This window comes from Haematobia irritans, chromosome 3 (genome assembly GCF_050003625.1).
Source record: "Haematobia irritans isolate KBUSLIRL chromosome 3, ASM5000362v1, whole genome shotgun sequence".
In the NCBI taxonomy this organism is placed as follows: Eukaryota; Metazoa; Arthropoda; class Insecta; order Diptera; family Muscidae; genus Haematobia; species Haematobia irritans.
The window spans coordinates 48,861,474-48,882,760 of record NC_134399.1 but is presented as its reverse complement, the minus strand read 5'-3'; the positions used below and the strand labels follow the sequence as shown (position 1 = coordinate 48,882,760).

The 21,287-nt window shown below is 39.5% G+C and overlaps 1 protein-coding gene across 1 annotated transcript; it reads left to right on the top strand.

The window, feature by feature from the left end:
* The first annotated feature begins 1,909 nt into the window (after positions 1-1,909).
* On the top strand, positions 1,910-2,281 carry LOC142230912 (uncharacterized). Its single transcript, XM_075301531.1, has one exon. It carries the CDS (start codon positions 1,910-1,912, stop codon positions 2,279-2,281), a length of 372 nt encoding a protein of 123 aa, XP_075157646.1.
* The last annotated feature ends 19,006 nt before the right edge of the window (positions 2,282-21,287 follow it).

Genomic DNA, 21,287 nt, shown 5'->3' with positions numbered 1-21,287 from the left:
CTTAAGTCAAGATTTGATACTAGGTCTAGATTTCTGGGATAAATTCAATCTAGCACCTTCTATTTTTCAGTCCGTCACAGTGTCATGTCCGTCCGGGAATCATAATAAGTCCAAAGTCCTGTCTGAATTGTCCGATTTCGAAAAGTCCGATATATTGTCCGATATTAAAAATAGAATCGAATCAAATGATTCTCAATCAAATAAATTTCCACTAACCCATAGTCAGCTACAACAATTAGAAGCTGTCAAAGCTCTATTTCCAAACTATGAAATTCAGGGGTTGGGGAGAACAAGCTTAATTAAGCACGAAATCGACATTGGCAATGCCAAGGCGATCAAATAGAGGTTCTATCCAGTTTCTCCAGCAGTGGAGAATCTGATGTATAAGGAGATCGATCGTATGCTGACTTTAGGGGTTATTGAACCATCTTCCTCCTCATAGAGTTCTCCCATGAGATTGGTTGTTAAACCAAATAAAGTCCGACTGTGCCTAGATGCCAGAAAGTTAAATTCCGTCACTAAAAAAGACGCCTATCCGTTACCAAGCATAGAGGGAATATTTTCACGCCTGCCGAAAGCGAATATAATATCAAAACTTGACCTGAAGGACGCATTTTGGCAAATCGGCCTAGCCGATGAGGCGAAGCATCTAACGGCGTTCACAGTCCCTGGTAGACCTCTCTACCAGTTTGTGGTTATGCCATTTGGACTGTGTAACGCCCCACAAACGATGTGTCGCCTCATGGACGAATTGATACCTGCTGATCTCAGAGCTTCTCTGCACATTTGGCTGTGCTTGTCAGAATAGCTGCCGAATTTCAAAGGGCAAATTTGACATTAAATGTGGCTAAGAGTCGATTCTGCGTTACAGAAGCAAGGTACTTGGGTTATGTAATCGGGCATGGGGGTTTGAAGACGGATCCCGAAAAGGTTCTGGCAATTCTGTCATGGCCTATTCCGAGAAATCTTAAGCAGGTTCGGGGTTTCTTGGGTCTTTGTGGGTGGTATAGAAGATTTATTAGCAACTTCTCCTCTATAGTCTTCCCCATTACCGAAGTAATATCCACCAAGAAAAAGTTTGTCTGGACCCATGAAGCCGACGAAGCCTTCAGGAAAATACAGCATTTACTTACAACGGCCCCTGTCTTGAGTAATCCTGACTTCACGAAAAAATTTTACGTTCACTGCGATGCCAGTGATTATGGCATCGGAGCTGTTCTGGTGCAACTGGACGACGATGGCTCGGAACGACCCATAGCCTTTATGTCCAATAAGCTAAACACCTCTCAAAGGAACTATAGTGTAACTGAGAGAGAGTGTTTAGCTGCAATAGAGGCCATAAAGAGGTTTCGTTGTTACATCGAGCTCCATGAGTTCGAAGTTATAACAGACCATTCGAGCCTGGTCTGGCTGATGAAGCAATCCGATTTATCCGGCAGACTGGCTCGATGGGCTTTTAAGTTACACCGGTTTACAGTGAGTCACAGAAAGGGAAGGGACAACGTAGTCCCGGATGCGCTTTCAAGGATGTACTGTGAAGGTGTTACGTTAGTGGATGAGTCGCAACCGGAAATTGACCTGAATTCGCCCCATTTCTTCGATGCCGATTACGTTTCACTCAAAAATGAGATACTGACAGATGCTTCTAGATACCCAGATGTAAAGGTCGTTGATCATTTCATCTACATTCGAGTTGAGCATTATACTGGCGACGCAATTCAAGAGGAGAAATCCTGGAAGCTTTGGATTCCTTCAAAACTTAGGCAAGGGGTTCTTGCTAGGTTCCATAACGCAGAAGTCGCATGTCACGGATGGTGACGAAAAATTAAGCCATATATGTTGTGCGTTGAGAAACTCGATTCATCAATCTACCCATTGCTCCCCTTACCATGTACTTTATGGGTTTGACATGGTCACCCATGCGACCTCATATGAACTTTTACGTAATCTTCAGCTTCTGGACGAGCCAGCGCATGCAATTCCAAGGGATGACCAGTTAAAACTCATTAGACATGATGTACGGAGATACATATCTCAAGCTTACGAACGGAACAAACAGCAATATAATCTAAGAGCTCGACCTATATCATTTACAGTGGGCCAGAGCGTTTTTAGAAGGAATTTCGTACAGAGTTCCGCAGGAAAACAATTTAATGCGAAACTTTCTCCAATCTTTGTGAAGGCGACAATAAAAGAGAAAATAGGGAATAACTACTACGTCTTAGCAGACGAATATGGGAAAATCGTTGGCACTTATCATGCCAAAGATATTCGGACTTAGGGTTTTTCTCTCCAATTAATATTTTAGTATAAGATACAAATATTACTTGGTTTTGTAATGGGCAATGTGTGAATATACCTGCATCACAAGAGGAAGAGGAATATATTTACGAAATAAATTTTTTTTAAGTCTTCTATTAACACTTTAATTGACCTGAGGTTTAATTGAATAGTCTGTGGGAATTTGGACTAATTGGAACCAATTATTTTCGCTATCGGATTGAACGGAAGAGAGAACAATTGAATTGTTTTGAATTTGAACGATGTGCAGATGTCGGTGTATCTTTAACGATTCAGGTCACCGATGAATGGCAATGTCGTTACTTGTGGTATCGATGATCGATTCAGAAACGTATGATCGTCAACAAATTTCGACGAGTTACTTTGACAAGCGATTTTGGCAAGGAACGTACTTCCTTTTTTTTGTTAATATCTTGACCGAATAGCTCAGTAGACGTGGGAAGTAATCTTGAGAGATCGCCGTTTTTGAGAAAATTCCAGTACAAAATTCGTAAACATTTTAAGAACTATAAAGGAATTGTGTAAACAAGTTTCGGTATTTCGGAGGATTTGTCGATATTGGAACCGGGTGGAAGAACAGAAACCCACCCGGGGTGATCGTATCTCCGATCTGCGAAGGAACTTAATCTAAATTCCTTTACCACAAACATAACACTATTGGTAATTAAACTGAATAACTCTGTCAGGCATGGAATGTGAATGACGATATATATCTTTTTTAGTAGTCTTGTACCACTGCCAGATTGGCAAGAATTTTACGTCTATCACGTGGCGTGGTGTCATTTGGATATATCACTTGGGCACTTGTAATCGGAGAAGTCACCAGTTAATATTCGTTGCCTACGATCAATCTACCAGACGGTTTACAAATGAGAGAAAAGGGACTAGTTACGTCGATTTTAGTGCTTACAATCGTCAATGGTCCCTCTACGATTAAATAAGCACAAGTTCAATTAATCCCCACTCCCCCTTTTGAGTCGTGGGGTTCATAGAGCCTAGAATTGAGACCATTGCTTTCTCTCATCTATGATATAACTTTAAGCAGAGAGAGCTAACAACGCAGAAATAAAAATCAGTCTTGCATTGATGCTGACGGGAATAGTCACGAATGTAAAAATTAACGGCTCGCCAAAATTTCATATTTATCAACATCTCCAGGAGTTGAGATCCAGTAAAAATTTACAATTACCATACTATTAACTCAACTCGTTCATTTTAATAATTAAAGTCCGTGTAAGAAGAAAAGAGAATAATATTAGTGGTGCTTTTAAGAAATCATATAGTGAACATTAAGATAAGTGATTACATATATCTAATTTTAATGATCATTAAATAGTAATGTAAGAACAATTTAATGACATTTTATTTTCATTATTATGTGCATTTAACGATCATTAAAATTTAGTAGATTTGCAAAATCAAAGACAGGCTCCAAGTATTCTTTTTATCCACAACGCTCTCATCAACATTTTCCACGCTTTGTACGAGTTTGCTGAAGGCCTTCATCATCATCGACAATGCGGGTGAGTACAAAAAAAACAATGCAATCAATGAATGTGTAAATAGTAAAATCAAAAATTCCATTCAATGAATGCGTAAATAGTAAAATCAAAAATTCCATTCAATGAATGTGTAAAAGATCATAGCAAAGTAAAACGGAGAAATTCCAATCAATGAAAGTGTGGAAAGATCATAAGCAAAGTAAAATCAAAAGTTCCAATCCAGGAATGCGTAAAATAATAACCAAAACAGAAAAACAAATCTAGTTAATGAAAGCGTAGTAATAAGAAGAGTATACATCGAATATAATGTTATGAATAGAGTCACAATGAAATATCAGTAAATCGCATTGGTCTATTAAAATTTGGCTTTGCAAATAAAAAAAAAATAGAAAACAAAAATAATAACCATAATTAAAGAATACGGAAAAGAAGTAGGGAAAAATTTGAATTTATCGGGATACCTTCCCCCATTGAAAGAGATGGAGAATTTAAGAAAAAACATTTAACATTTTTTAATCACTAATATTAAGTAAATTCTTGGAATTTGGAACATTTCCTTTTAAGATGCAAACATAGTAAAACTCTAAAAATATATATAATTTTTCGCCCAGGTTATTGTGAATTTCAGATAACTTATTTAACTATTTTCATAAAGTTTTAGAAAATTGTGTTCATGTAGGAATTTATTCCAAGGAATACAATTTAGTAGGAATAATTTCGGTTCATTAAGCATAAGGAGCAATACTTTAATACTAGAAATGTATTTTAAATAAGTAAATTGATGAATAAATGTGATACAATATCGACATGAACTGCTAAACGGAATTGGAGTGTTTCCATCCCACTATGTGGTAATTGTTTATGTAGGATGTAGGTCGTAAGGGGTCTTGGAATACATAAAGGGCGCGGCCAAGACATCGGTTGGGTATGGGTTACGAGAGCGCCGAAATCTCACAACATCTTGAGATACATGGGAGTGAATTTTACACCGTTTCCATAAGATTATAATGGGGTAAAAATAATAGTTATTTATAGTCTTAACCATTTAAATTTTTTTTGCCAACGAAAAAAAGGGAGTCTATAGAAAAATTTTCCTGTAGAATACAATTTGCTTGAAGAGGACGAGAACCCCCCACCCGACTGAAGCTAGTCCTGAAAGGCTCCCGCAGTCCTCTTCATATCAAATTTTTTCGGATTAGAAACGATAGTATTTGAGTTGGTATCTACTCGACCTAGGTTTCTGCTCGACTTATCTGCTGATCTAAACTTATCAGTAGGTTCATTACAGGTTTGAGCCTGTAGAAACTTCCCGCATATGATTTTCGCCATAGTCTGTAGGTTTTATGTCTCCTTCGGCTTCGCTAGGAGATTTTTTCACTGCTGACTCTACCGGAGGCTTGTCCGTTTCGGTATCCTTTGGCTGATCGCTTTTGTATACCTTCATATGGATATCATGAAAGCCATAACTTACGCGTCCTTGGGTCTGGGCTAGATGTGGCAGCGACTCTATGTTTAATATAAACACCGCATTTCGTCTTGGTCCATCCACCTCATCCAAACGACCAACCTTCCAATCGGCGGTTGGAAGATCTGGGTTACATTCTTTTAGTCTCTCTAGTATTGACTCAGGATCAGGAGGGTTTGCCGGTATCCATGCATGTGCTCTAGGTTTAGCCGGTATGTCTTTTTTATCGACTAACTCCAAAGCGGCTCCTTCCCAAACTTCACCAATTAGCATCAATGCAGCTTTAAAGCAATCCATAGACCTCTGGTCTGCAAAAGCTATTAACTTATATCGTCCTTGATACCATCCAGCATCTTGCCGTCGAGGACTTGATCCGGGAAACTTTTTTCGCACCTCTGAGTAGACACCAGACATCGCGTTCTCAATTTCCCCCCATTTTTGCCTTGGAATCATACCGTCCAATGCTCCTTTATTAATAATAGCCATCACAAGGCTGTCTTTTGCAACTGAGGCAAACGATCTTTGATCCCGTTTAGAGTATGGTAGCTCATCCGGTGATCGTTCCCTTTTTCCAGCTTCAAGAATTCCTTGAGCCCATTTTAAGGAATCGCTTTGCTTAGCCGACAACGTGCTTGGGTCGACTGATCCTAATTTCTTTAGGATAAACAAAGCATTTCTTCGTTCCTTGAATCTCTTTCGAGAGGGATTGCCTCCTTTTGATGTCGTCACCTTAGAAAAGGTTCGACTTGCCAAAGTGTCACCGCCAGTCGACCCGTCTACAGGTCGATTAATTGGGCCTGACTCATGGTCGCTGCCCAAATTTATAACTTCAGTCGTTACCCATCCACTGGGCCCTGAAGTTAGCAACCCAGTGGATGACTTTGAATTTCGCTGCATGGTGGTTTATTATTTCCACCACACGTGAAATTCGTAATAAGTACTTATTACGATGAAATACTCCGCTATTAGAAAACACGTCCGTTCAGTTCGACGGTTGAATAATATAATACTGTGTAAATATAACCATAGCGATAGGCGAACACCTGTTTACGTGTATTTCTTATGGGAAGACCAAAATCCGCGACGGAATACAGTGACGGCTAGCGGCATGTCGCCAAAATAACGGTCTGTTCGTGGAATTTTCGTTCGCCTCGAGACGAACGAAAAGTCAAAAATCATTCGTTAATATCACGAGAACTATAGTTTGGGGTTCGATAGTAAATCATTAAGAATGAGTTCATGCCAAAATTGGAGGTTTTGGGCCTGTTCGAAACCGAATCTTTTAACTAGCATTGGTAAAAATTTGACGTAGATCGAGGTGAGAATAATTTCCCTAGCCTATGGGGCTAGTAAGAAATTTGACATTTGTTGAAAATTCTTGACATTTACGACATCACTAGGTTTGGCATGTTTGGATTATATCAAAACAAACAAAAAGTGGTTGTATTTGTTAAAGAAATGTGTACCACAAATTAGCAATTTTTTCACCATAGTAAATTGATATCTCACCATAGTAAAAAGTTTCGGTTTTGTGACGGATCGCTTTAATTGTGATAGTTCGACTACGGTAAAGATCTTCGCAGGACGCAAACATTTTGCGTGAAACAGTTGTGGTGGAATATGGCAACATGGGAGTTACATATCGAAAACACACACCTGCGAAGGACAGAAAAGAGAGTTGACAAAGAAAGTGATAAGAATGTTCTCGACCTCTTTTTGTGCTCGACATTTGAACCATTAAGAAGTGTTTTAAAAGAGATATATTTTCCACGTGTTATAAACTTTTAAGGAAACCATCCGCCAACTTTACAATTATTTATTTTGCCAATATTCCGCAACACGGGCAAAGCGATCGCAGTCTCAAAAAGAAAATCATTAGATTATACACATTTTTTGCCAGGAGAAGCGTTTGCTAAGATTTTCCATCTGTATATGGATATACATATTGAAGCCTCAAAAGAAAAGGGAATCCACGCCATATTTTAGTGCGCTGGCGTTGCACATCATCGTTGGTGTAGCTGAAAATTATTTCATCCGATAAGGATACTTTCCTAAAAGTCAAATTTTCTAAAATATTGGGTTATCTTGGCAAAACCCCAATTTTCAACGTCAACTCGCAAAACTAAGGTGCAGTTCATCTATAATTGGCGAACTGAAAAAAGTGCGACTCATCTTCAACCGGCAAAGCTTACAATTGCGGTTCAACTTTAACTGAAGAGAATTTACAACTGTTGAATTTACATCTCCATCAGCTGGCAAGAAGGGGACAAGTGACTCTAGCGACTTCACTATATTCAGCTAAACACATTCTGGGAGTTTTTTTTTTTGTTTGTTGCAAGTGGCGGCTCAACCAACTCCAAGAAGACCATAGATGTAGCAGCTCAACACTTGGGAAGTATTACGTAGTATTAGCATATAAGAATTTCCTTTTTGGCCATGTAGAACCTTCTCATATACTCATGTCCTTAGTTTTATCCCAAATTTCTTTCCCCTAACCTCTTCCATTATTGTGTGATTGCGGCCTTTAATGATAAACAGTCAACTCAAATTTCTTTGTGTTGCGTCCTACCGAATAACGAGCTCGTAATTAGGCAGGCTTACCTCTTGTTAGGTATTAATGAAAAAACAGAAAAGGTTAATTTCGCTCAATTTTCGAAATGTGGTAAGGGGGTAGAAATTCATAAAAGGGTTAATGAAATATGCCTCAATTTCTACAGAGTTACATGATTTATAATCTATGAAGTTGCAATCATCTTACGATATACTATCCATTTTACATTCATTTTATGCATTTTTTTCTCATTTTTCCTGTACTTTTAAGTAAACAGCATTACTTTTAAGTATTATTATGCCTAAGCAATTTCTTTGTACATTTTATAATTCTCTCTGAAGCTGAGGTTGTGTAAATATAATTCCTCATAGTTATACGACACTATTTATGTATTTAAACGCTTTTGAGCGCCTGTTAAGACTCTTTTTATGTGCTCATTATATTTGCTATATTTTTCCCTCATTTCGAATCCTCTTATATATCTCATAATCTTCTAGAGTTATATAGATTACTACTATTTTTTTTTCTTGCTCCGCCATTTCCATATAGTACTAGATTCGTTTTTCGTTTCATTATATCATGGTCTTATAAATTACAACTTATGTTCACATGAATATATCATATAATAATATTTCTATAGATATAAGACATTCTACATTTATAAGGCTCAATCTCCTTAAATATATCTAATGAATTTGTATCACTTAAAAATGGAACTCTAACTCGTTTTCATTTGGAGAGATAATAGCATAGTTGGTCGGTGAGTCCGTAGTGTGGTCAATGGGACAGAAAATATATTTTGCACGGAATCTGTCATAGGCTACGGGCGGGGAAATTGTGCACGACGACAGTGACACCTTGTCGTCGAGGAATGGCATATGCTTGGTCTGTGACAGTGATATCGAATCCAAGGTGGTATTCATTGGAAACACATTAGATATTTTTTTTGTTGATAATGGCATGGAATAATATCTTTATATGTTAGCGCGCCAGAGACAGGGACAGAACCAAAAACAACCTGATAAAGAGTTAGCCAGGGTAAATTTCGAACTGACCATGCCATTCTGCCTTTGTTTTGAAGTTGACATCTTTTGCTTATTTGTGGATGCACAGTGAAAGGCGGGCGCGTAACATATATGGCGCCCAACGAAAGTTAAGGTTTTCTGTATATCTTAACATTTTTTTTTTTGTTTGATTTTCATAATCACCGCCCAAATTTATGGATGTTCTTTTAAAGGATTTCATTTTAAAACCAGAGCCACTGTTGCTGACACAAGATTCGAGCTATGCTTCCATCTACTCGCACTTATAAGTGAAATGCCATAAGATCTAAATTCTTTGGGACTTTACTTTACATACCTGATATTTATAGCTATGGTCATTACATTTGTAGAAAAAGTGTGTGGTAGTCGCGAAAAGCTTGTTTATTTATTTTCACATCTCCAACATGACATTCTTACTTTTGGACATTCGAGGGGCCAGGCTAATAACTATTAACATGTTAGCTACTGTTGCAACGAATGTACATTTTGGGAGTTGGCATGTAGGCACCCACATACAATATGCACAAGACATTGGTCGATTTTTTTTTGTCGTGCAATAGCGGTGTATTTTGTTTTGGTTAATGATAAAATGCTATTTGGAGCATTACGATCATACGGCTTTTTGCACTTTTCTTGTTTTATCATACGTTTTACTTGAGACGGTACGAGGATTCTCTTAATCTAATGAGTCACTGCTTGTCAAGTAATGGAAGGGGGAAAAGTCTGTGTACTTCTGTACCATGCGTTCCCTGATCGAGACCACATTTAGACTTATTTACACCAATATGCTATTTATCTCTCCGGAATGATATATATCATTATTTCGATTTTTATTTACGCTGATCTTTATTTTACTATCATATGTCTTGCAGTTGTTTTTTGTTTTGTTTTTTTTTTTGCTTACCTCAACAATACAGTTTAGGATATGACTTATTTTCGGGGATACATTTTATTCTGATAAGGAATGGAAACCCGTTCCAAATCACGTTCTAACTCATCTAAGGACAATCAGATTGAAGAGGAGGAAAATATATCGACTTCGGTTCCGACAGATAACAACATAGGTAGGGAAAGGCTCATAGAAGTGGTAGATTCACCAAACCCTTCGTCTATCGGTCTGACAAATTCTTTTAAGTGTACTAGAGGAAGAGATGTCGCTCATAATAACAATAGGTCCGGCATCTGTGTCGGAGCTAACTCTTCAGTAGAGGCGATTAAAGGGTCGGAACTGAATTTTTCCCTGGATAGTTCAGGTGGCTCAGTTGGGACTATTACCAACATTGAAGTGACTGATAGTAAATCAGTGTCGCATTTGGGTATATCTGATAGTACTACCGAGGTAGGGCCCGTGACAGGGCAATCTTGTGAACCGATAAATAACCGATCTAATTTAGACCGAGGTTTCACAATGGATGAGCAGGGGCGATTGCCCGATCCCCCACCGCTTACTGTAAGACCTGACGGGAATAACTCAAATGTGAATTCTTTGGAGAGCCTAGTCCTTTGCCTGCAACAGTCATTGGCAAACACACAAGCAGAATTTCAAAGGGAAATTAGATATCTTAGGGATTCAATAAGCCAGCCACGCGATGGTGGGCATTCGCCGTCACACACTCGGGATGTATCATCTCCAATAAATCAGACGAGTAACTCGGATATAATTGCTCCTCAGGCAATCAAGCTGAAGGACTGGAATGTTACCTATAGTGGGGAAGGTAGCGTTTCCGATTTTATATTTAAGATAGATACGTTGGCCAGTAGGTCACATTGCCCTTCGGATCATTTAATGAATAACTTTCAAATCTTCTTATCAAATAGGGCCGAATCCTGGTACTGGAGGTATATAAAACAGCACCCAAGATCTACTTACGATCAACTTAAAAATGCATTGAATAAGGAATTCGGTACCTTAGAGAGCGATAATGAGGTCAAGCTCAGAATTTCGACCCGTCGACAACATGCCAAGGAATCATATGATGATTACCATACGGTTATCATGCAGATGAACCAAAGGTTGAGAATTCCGCTATCGGACAGCACATTGGTAGAGATCATGAGAGAGAACGTTGACGGGGACCTCAAACTAATGCTTTTTGGGCGCGATTTTAAGGATGTCGATGAATTACGTGAAGTTGCCCGGAGGGCCGAGAAGATAATTAGGGAGAATAAATCCGCCCCCAACAGTGTAACGACTCGCCAGCGGCAGGTTAACGAAATCTCATTTGAGGAGGAGCATGGGGACTCAGATGGGGAGATAGATCCACAAATTGAGTCCCTAAGGGTGACTCGCCCTAATACCAGGGCTGACTATTCTCGCATAAAATGCTGGAACTGTCTCAACATGGGACATAGTTTTATTTACTGCCCAGATACTGTGAGAAATATTTTTTGTTATAAGTGTGGGCAAAGAGACGTTACGACACCGCAATGTAGCAACGCCCACACGGGAAACCGCCGCAGGAGCGAGATGGCCACCGGGGACTCTCGTTTCCCAAATTAGACCCCGAGTCGTATTTTGAGAAGAGGGAGAGTGTTCCACAGGAAAACTTCCCCTCGACTATTTCAGCATTACCTGACTATGTCCTTAACACTCAGATTGTACCGACTTGTAGACCTTCTCCTCGGATAATGAGATGCAGAGCGCGTTATGAAAAGAGAAGGTTTTTTAGAAGGGCCATTGAATCGACATGCTTGTCAAACGCGGACGACGGTAGGCCTTATGCCAGAATTAGGATATACGATGACGAATTTCTGTGTCTGCTGGATTCCGGTGCGAACATTTCGGTTCTGGGGAAGGGCGGTTTAGATTTCGTTAGAAGGAATAGGATTGAGTTAAAGCGATTCAGATGCAATGTATCCAGTGCGAATGGCTCGAAAGATGAGATAGTGGGGTATTGTTTTTTACCGGTGATGTTCAAAGGTGTAACGAAGGTTGTTACATTTTATATAGTTCCGACCCTAACACAACAGGGCTACCTTGGTGTTGACTTTTGGAAGTTATATGCAATAGCTCCTGAAATAATACCCCAAGTTAGCAGCATTGAGAAGGCACCACCACCTAATGTACTCTTTCATGATCTAAGCCCTGAACAGAAACTACGCTTAGATATGACTATTTTGAAGTTTCCGTCGTACGAGAAATTAGGGCTCGGTTGTACAAGACTTCTCGAACACCGGATTGAGACTAGTGACGCTACACCAATAAAATCACGGCATTACCCCCTATCACCACCTAGACAAGCCGAGGTCTACGAGGAGCTGGACCGATTGCTGACTCTCGGAGTCATAGAGGAATCTAACTCCCCGTGGTGCAGCCCAATTGTTGTCATTCGTAAACCAGGCAAGATAAGGCTTTGTCTGGACTGTCGTAAGGTGAATGCAGTGACCAAGAAGGACTCATATCCTCTTCCCCATATTAACGGGCTCTTGAGTCGATTGAAAGATACACATTACATCACCGGCATCGACCTAAAGGATGCGTTTTTCCAAATCAGACTATCTGAGGACTCAAAGGAAAAGACAGCTTTCGCCGTACCTGGCAGACCCCTATATCAATATAGGGTCATGCCATTTGGTGTCTGCAATGGTCCTCAGACCATGAGTCGTCTGATGGACAAAACCATCCCCTCGAGACTTAGGGACTCTGTGTTTATTTATTTAGACGATTTACTCGTTTGTAGCCACGATTTTGACAGCCATCTGAAACTTCTTGACGAAGTGGCATATTGCCTCAAGTCTGCCGGACTTACTATTAATATTGGTAAGAGCCGATTCTGTCAAAGGGAAATACCATATTTAGGTTATATTATAGGAGGTGGCACACTGAGGGTTAATCCCGGAAAGGTTGTAGCCATCACGCAGTTTCCCATGCCCAAAACGCCTAGGCAAGTTAGACGTTTTGTGGGAATGGCGAACTGGTACAGGTCCTTTATACCAAATTTTTCGAACCTATCTGGTCCTCTCACCGATTGCCTAAGTAAGTCTAATAAGCCGTTTCGACTTACTGACGGGGCAATGAAATCATTCTCCTCACTAAAGGATGCTCTTGCTCATGCACCGGTGCTTGCGGAACCTGATTTCGAACGGCCATTTGTTATTCAATGCGATGCTTCGCGTATAGGGGTCGGTGGTGTACTATACCAAGTGGACGACGAAGGAAGGGAACGCCCAATAGCCTATGTTTCGCAAAAGCTCAACAAGGCCCAGCGAAACTACACGGTGACCGAGCTGGAGTGCCTTGCGGCCATTGTGAGCGTGGAGCGTTTCAGGCAGTATGTAGACGGGGTTCCTTTTAAAATAGTCACTGACCACTCCAGTTTGCGCTGGCTTATGAGCCTGAAGAATCTCTCGGGGAGGTTAGCTCGTTGGAGCTTAAAGCTCCAATCGTATGATTTCACCATGGAACACAGGAAAGGGTCACTCAACGTGGTGCCAGACGCCCTTTCAAGATTTGACATTGATGAGTTGGAAGTGATACCCTCTCTGCCCGAGATCGACCTTGCCTCACCCGCTTTTCGGGAGGAAGGGTATACCGAATTAAAGGATAGGATAAGGCAGAATAACGAGGCTTTGCCCGATTTACGCATCACTGGCGATATTGTATACAAGAGAGCAAGGTTTCGGAATGGTATTGACAACGAGGAGGACCTGTGGAAGATTTGGTTGCCGCAGTCTCTTGTGGATGAGACAATTGCAAGGTATCACCTTATTGATTGTCACGGCGGTTACAACAAAGCCCTTCGTCGTATAAGACAGAAATATTTCAAATCTAGGAACACGCAGTTATTGATTGTCGTTGACCATATGACGAAATTCGTCTTTTTGAGGCCGTTGCGGACTGCAACGTCACTCAACGTCATAGACTTCCTTAGTAATTATATATTTTGCACTTTTGGTGTCCCTCAGTTTATTCATACGGACAATGCTAAGCAGTTTACATCTAAGGAAATAACTGATTTTTTTTGCACTTATGGGATCACCCATATTACCACGGGTTTCTACTCGCCTCAAGCAAATTGCTCGGAGAGAGTTAATCGCGAAATTATTTCTAAGATACGTTATTTCCTAAAAGACGAAGGTGACCATACTAACTGGGATAGGGACATACCAAAGATTTTGTCAGTATTGCGTAGCGACTTCCATTCTGCTATACAATGTTCGCCTTATTTTGCCGCCTTTGGGCAAAACATGATTCTACACGGCTCTACATATGAAGTTCTCATTAATCTCAATAGCCTGACAGACGATACTGTAGTTGAACGCTCTGACAGGCTTCAGGGAATTCGTGATAGGATATGTAAGAATTTGGAGACGGCACACAGGAAGTCGGACAGGACATATAATACAAGGGCGAGGACTATGTCCTATATCGTAGGAAAAGAGGTATTTCGAAAAAGCCACTCACAGAGTGATTTTAAGAAAGCCTTAAACGCTAAATTCAATCCCAAATTCATCAAGTGCCGGATAAGAGGGAAAGTTGGGAATAGCCTCTACGATATTGAGGACCTGCAAGGGAAATACATAGGTAGATTCCACGCTTCAGACCTTCGCCCGTAAGTGCGATATGATGTGTGCCCGGCTTGTGGGTCGAGCCACACGCTTGGTTTATTTTCAAGCTATCCTGCCTGTCCGTTCTTCGACCTTGGCCTTTGATACGGAGCAGGTTTGTGACGGATCGCTTTAATTGTGATAGTTCGACTACGGTAAAGATCTTCGCAGGACGCAAACATTTTGCGTGAAACAGTTGTGGTGGAATATGGCAACATGGGAGTTACATATCGAAAACACACACCTGCGAAGGACAGAAAAGAGAGTTGACAAAGAAAGTGATAAGAATGTTCTCGACCTCTTTTTGTGCTCGACAGTTGAACCATTAAGAAGTGTTTTAAAAAGAGATATATTTTCCACGTGTTATAAACTTTTAAGGAAACTATCCGCCAACTTTACAATTATTTATTTTGCCAATATTCCGCAACACGGGCAAAGCGATCGCAGTCTCAAAAAGAAAATCATTAGATTATACACATTTTTTGCCAGGAGAAGCGTTTGCTAAGATTTTCCATCTGTATATGGATATACATATTGAAGCCTCAAAAGAAAAGGGAATCCACGCCATATTTTAGTGCGCTGGCGTTGCACATCATCGTTGGTGTAGCTGAAAATTATTTCATCCGATAAGGCTACTTTCCTAAAAGTCAAATTTTCTAAAATATTGGGTTATCTTGGCAAAACCCCAATTTTCAACGTCAACTCGCAAAACTAAGGTGCAGTTCATCTATAATTGGCGAACTGAAAAAAGTGCGACTCATCTTCAACCGGCAAAGCTTACAATTGCGGTTCAACTTTAACTGAAGAGAATTTACAACTGTTGAATTTACATCTCCATCAGCTGGCAAGAAGGGGACAAGTGACTCTAGCGACTTCACTATATTCAGCTAAAAACATTCTGGGAGTTTTTTTTTTGTTTGTTGCAAGTGGCGGCTCAACCAACTCCAAGAAGACCATAGATGTAGCAGCTCAACACTTGGGAAGTATTATGTAGTATTAGCATATAAGAATTTCCTTTTTGGCCATGTAGAACCTTCTCATATACTCATGTCCTTAGTTTTATCCCAAATTTCTTTCCCCTAACCTCTTCCATTATTGTGTGATTGTGTCCTTTAATGATAAACAGTCAACTCAAATTTCTTTGTGTTGCGTCCTACCGAATAACGAGCTCGTAATTAGGCAGGCTTACCTCTTGTTAGGTGTTAATGAAAAAACAGAAAAGGTTACTTTCGCTCAATTTTCGAAATGTGGTAAGGGGGTAGAAATTCATAAAAGGGTTAATGAAATATGCCTCAATTTCTACAGAGTTGCATGATTTATAATCTATGAAGTTGCAATCATCTTACGATATACTATCCATTTTACATTCATTTTATGCATTTTTTCTCATTTTTCCTGTGCTTTTAAGTAAACAGCATTACTTTTAAGTATTATTATGCCTAAGCAATTTCTTTGTACATTTTATAATTCTCTCTGAAGCTGAGGTTGTGTAAATATAATTCCTCATATTTATACGACACTATTTATGTATTTAAACGCTTTTGAGCGCCTGTTAAGACTCTTTTTATGTGCTCATTATATTTGCTATATTTTTCCCTCATTTCGAATCCTCTTATATATCTCATAATCTTCTAGAGTTATATAGATTACTACTATTTTTTTTTCTTGCTCCGCCATTTCCATATAGTACTAGATTCGTTTTTCGTTTCATTATATCATGGTCTTATAAATTACAACTTATGTTCACATGAATATATCATATAATAATATTTCTATAGATATAAGACATTCTACATTTATAAGGCTCAATCTCCTTAAATATATCTAATGAATTTGTATCACTTAAAAATGGAACTCTAACTCGTTTTCATTTGGAGAGATAATAGCATAGTTGGTCGGTGAGTCCGTAGTGTGGTCGATGGGACAGAAAATATATTTTGCACGGAATCTGTCATAGGCTACGGGCGGGGAAATTGTGCACGACGACAGTGACACCTTGTCGTCGAGGAATGGCATATGCTTGGTCTGTGACAGTGATATCGAATCCAAGGTGGTATTCATTGGAAACACATTAGATATTTTTTTTGTTGATAATGGCATGGAATAATATCTTTATATGTTAGCGCGCCAGAGACAGGGACAGAACCAAAAACAACCTGATAAAGAGTTAGCCAGGGTAAATTTCGAACTGACCATGCCATTCTGCCTTTGTTTTGAAGTTGACATCTTTTGCTTATTTGTGGATGCACAGTGAAAGGCGGGCGCGTAACAGTTTCGAACAGGCCCTTTGTAGCAAATTATCTAAAGTTATTTTAGTTTCACCCTAGACGAACGATTCGTCTCGAGACGATTTTGGGTTTCATGAACGGGCAGTAAAATCTATTCTAATTCCTTGGCGGAAAATGGTATAGTGTTGGCATCGATTATCAAATTTTACTAGGCATTGTTGTTGCCTGTCCACGTGAACAATCTTTTATCTTCAAATAACTCAACAAATGACAAGACATTACATGTTTTTATTCAACTTCAATGTTTAACATTGAAAATGTATGCTGTATGGACAGCAAAAGCACTCGGAAACATGAAAAAAGGAAGTATTTGTCGATATCACTAGAAAACAATCGGCTGATGTGCAAAAAATGAATTTTAATTTTTTCCGTGGGTATTAAGTTCGTGTTTAGCCGCTAAAATCCTCACTTTTTCGCGATTAATTTTCTTTAATAATCCATTTTAAAGAATATAAACTTTATAAAAAGTTGTTTTGGGATATTCCCCATCAAGTTATAATTAAATTTGCATAAAAGAGGTATAATTTTATACTTTATTATCAGTTTTTTTTTTCTAAAACAGCAAACAATCTGTTATTTTTGAACAGCTGCTGATCCGAATAAAATTATAAATTCACTCAGGTCAAATGAACAATATTAGAATGGTACACATTATATAACTTCAAACATTAAAAACAATTACTATATTTTGATTGTGCAATAACATTTGTGAACAAGCTAACCTTTTTAGTAATTTACATTTTTTAATTAAATGGACCCTAGGATTTGTATACGCTTATCTTCTGTGAATATATGGCTAACATAAATAAAGGGTGATTCTTTTGAGGTTAGGATTTTCATGCATTAGTATTTGACAGATCACGTGGGATTTCAGACATGGTGTCAAAGAGAAAGATGCTCAGTATGCTTTGACATTTCATCATGAATAGACTTACGATCTGCCACAACGTCGAATTTTCAGTGAATGGGCCCTAGAAAAGTTGGCAGAAAATCCGCTTTTTTATCGACAAATTTTGTTCAGCGATGAGGCTCATTTCTGGTTGAATGGCTACGTAAATAAGCAAAATTGCCGCATTTGGAGTGAAGAGCAACCAGAAGCCGTTCAAGAACTGCCCATGCATCCCGAAAAATGCACTGTTTGGTGTGGTTTGTACGCTGGTGGAATCATTGGACCGTATTTTTTCAAAGATGCTGTTGGACGCAACGTTACGGTGAATGGCGATCGCTATCGTTCGATGCTAACAAACTTTTTGTTGCCAAAAATGGAAGAACTGAACTTGGTTGACATGTGGTTTCAACAAGATGGCGCTACATGCCACACAGCTCGCGATTCTATGGCCATTTTGAGGGAAAACTTCGGAGAACAATTCATCTCAAGAAATGGACCGGTAAGTTGGCCACCAAGATCATGCGATTTGACGCCTTTAGACTATTTTTTGTGGGGCTACGTCAAGTCTAAAGTCTACAGAAATAAGCCAGCAACTATTCCAGCTTTGGAAGACAACATTTCCGAAGAAATTCGGGCTATTCCGGCCGAAATGCTCGAAAAAGTTGCCCAAAATTGGACTTTCCGAATGGACCACCTAAGACGCAGCCGCGGTCAACATTTAAATGAAATTATCTTCAAAAAGTAAATGTCATGGACCAATCTAACGTTTCAAATAAAGAACCGATGAGATTTTGCAAATTTTATGCGTTTTTTTTTTTTAAAGTTATCAAGCTCTTAACAAATCACCCTTTATTAGTCCCGAACGCAAATCTAACATGTCAATGTCTTCGGTAGTCGATATATGGCAGTTCTACAAAAGCCTAATTTTATTTCCCGTACAAAACAGCCGCAACAAAACTCAACTTGATGAAGATCTTCTAAAAGGACTCTATTTTTGTAAAGTATTTTCCAATAAGAGCTGGTATTGTCGTGTTGGAAGAAAAATTTAATGTTTTGAGATAAATGTTCGGATGTTTATTTCATAATAAAGCGAAAAGTATCCAGTTGATAATGAGAAGCAATTTCAACCAAATGTATTCACTTGAATTCTATCGTTGAGGCTGTGATTCGACGCTGGGTTGATAGCATTCTTTCACATGGTACGACAGGAAGGTTTTAAAGTCGCAATGTCTTGGTGGCTTATTATGATTGCCCAGCTTGGAAACGTTTCCTGCAAAAGATCAACGGCTTAGTTGCTTGTGTGACACGTAACTGTTAAAAGTAAAGGGTGATACGGTCAAAATTTGGTCAATATAAACTTGACTTATTTCTTTCAATTTTGCATTTAAAAAACCTGAACACCCCTCATTTTGAAGGTGTGTGTGTGTGTAGAATGTTGCTCCTATTTTGATTTTGGAATTCACTCTTCAGTTGTCAAAATGCCGTCCAAGCAAGAAGAGCTGCGTATCAAAATTATGCTCGCGCATCGCGAAAATCCGAGCTACTCGCACGCAAAGCTGGCAAAATCGCTAAAAGTTGCCAAATCAACCGTTACAAATGTAATTAAAGTGTTTGGGGAACGTTTGTCGACAGCCAGGAAGTCTGGATCGGGGGGAAATCGAAAACCGGAAGCCGCTGAGACGACAAAGAGAGTTGACGGTAGTTTCAAGCGAAACCCTAACCTCTCTCTCCGAGATGCCGCAAATAAGCTGGGTGTATCGTCTACAACCGTGCATCGAGCCAAAAAACGAGCCGGACTAGCGACTTACAAGAAGGTAGTGACTCCAAATCGCGATGATAAACAAAATACGACGGCCAAAGCGCGATCCCGGAGGCTGTACACGACGATGCTGACGAAGTTTGACTGCGTGGTAATGGACGACGAAATCTACGTCAAAGCCGACTACAAGCAGCTTCCGGGACAGGAGTTTTATACGGCAAAAGGAAGGGGAAAGGTAGCAGATATTTTCAAGCACATAAAACTGTCAAAGTTCGCAAAGAAATATCTGGTTTGGCAAGCCAGCTGTACCTTTGGCTTGAAAAGCAGCATTTTAATAGCTTCCGGGACTGTCAACCAAGAAATTTACGTGAAAGACTGTTTGAATAAACGTCTGCTGCCTTTCCTGAAGAAACACGGTTGTTCCGTACTGTTTTGGCCGGATTTGGCATCTTGCCATTACGGTAAAAAGGCCATGGAGTGGTACGCCGCCAACAACGTGCAGGTGGTTCCCAAGGACAAGAACCCTCCCAACACGCCAGAGCTCCGCCCAATTGAGAAATACTGGGCTATTGTCAAGCGGAACCTAAAGAAGAGCAAAAAAATTGCTAAGGACCAGCAGCAGTTCAAGGCAAACTGGCTTTCTGCGGCGAAGAAGGTGGGCAAGGTGGCTGTACAAAATCTGATGGCAGGTGTCAAGCGTGAGGCCCGGCAATTCGGATTTGGAAAAGCGAAATCCTAACTGAATATTTTTCCTGAATTTTATACTAATTGAACTTGAAAAATAAATTTAATTTGATTTTTTAAATAAACGATTTCACCGATTTACACGCGTTCTCCCTTGACCAAATTTTGACCGTATCACCTTTTAAGCGTTGTCCAGATCAAAACCAACCAACGCCAACCATAAAAAAGTTCATTTACGAAAAAAATCAAGTAACTCCGCAAAGCCACTAACCAAACTAAACAGTCGTACGTTGAGAATAGAGGACCCTCAGATAAAACAATTTCGCACTTTGACATATACGCCGAGTTGGAATGAGCCTCATTTATCAAGATGATTTTCCGAAAAAAATCCGAAAAAAATTCGGCCAGGCCGAATCTTGTGTACCCTCCACCATGGATTGCGCAGAAACTTCTACGAAAGACTGCCATCCACAATCGAATTGAGTCGTGGTATCTAAAACTTCTTAACATCGTTTTCTAAATTGTGAGTTAGTCCATACGTGGTATATATTAGACAAAAAAGGTATGTATAGGTAAGTCTACAAATAATTACGAATCGATATGGAATTGTACACGGTACGTAGAGCCAGAATTGAAATATGGGGGTCGCTTATATGTGGGCTATATACAATTGTGAACTTGATATGGACCAATTTTTGTGTGATTGGGGATCGATTTATCTGAGGGCTATATATATAATTATGGACTGATATGAACCAATTCCTGCATGGTTGTTGGATACCTTATACTAACATCACGTACCAACATGTACCAAATTTCAGCCGGATCGGATGAAATTTGCTTCTCTTAGAGGATCGGCAAGCCAAATTTGGGGGTCCGTTTATATGGGGGCTATACGTAAAAGTGGACCGATATGGCCCATTTGCAATACCATCCGACCTACATCAATTACAACTACTTGTGCCAAGTTTCAAGTCGATAGCTTGTTTCGTTCGGAAGTTAGCGTGATTTCAACAGACGGACGGATGAACATGCTCAGATCGACTCAGAATTTCACCACGACCCAGAATATATATACTTTATGCGGTCTTAGATAAAGTGAAAACTAAATCAATAAACAAGGCATAAAATTATACATATTTGTTGCAAAAATTTTATTATAACTTGATGGGGAATAGCCCAAAGCAAATTTTCACAAAGTTCGTATTTCTTAAAGTAGATTAATTAAGAAAAGTAATCGTGAAAAATGGCGAGTTGT

What these genes read in the sequence shown, in the direction of transcription:
- LOC142230912 (XM_075301531.1), top strand. Translation starts at nt 1,910, where the DNA reads ATGGTCACCCATGCGACCTCATATGAACTTTTACGTAATCTTCAGCTT.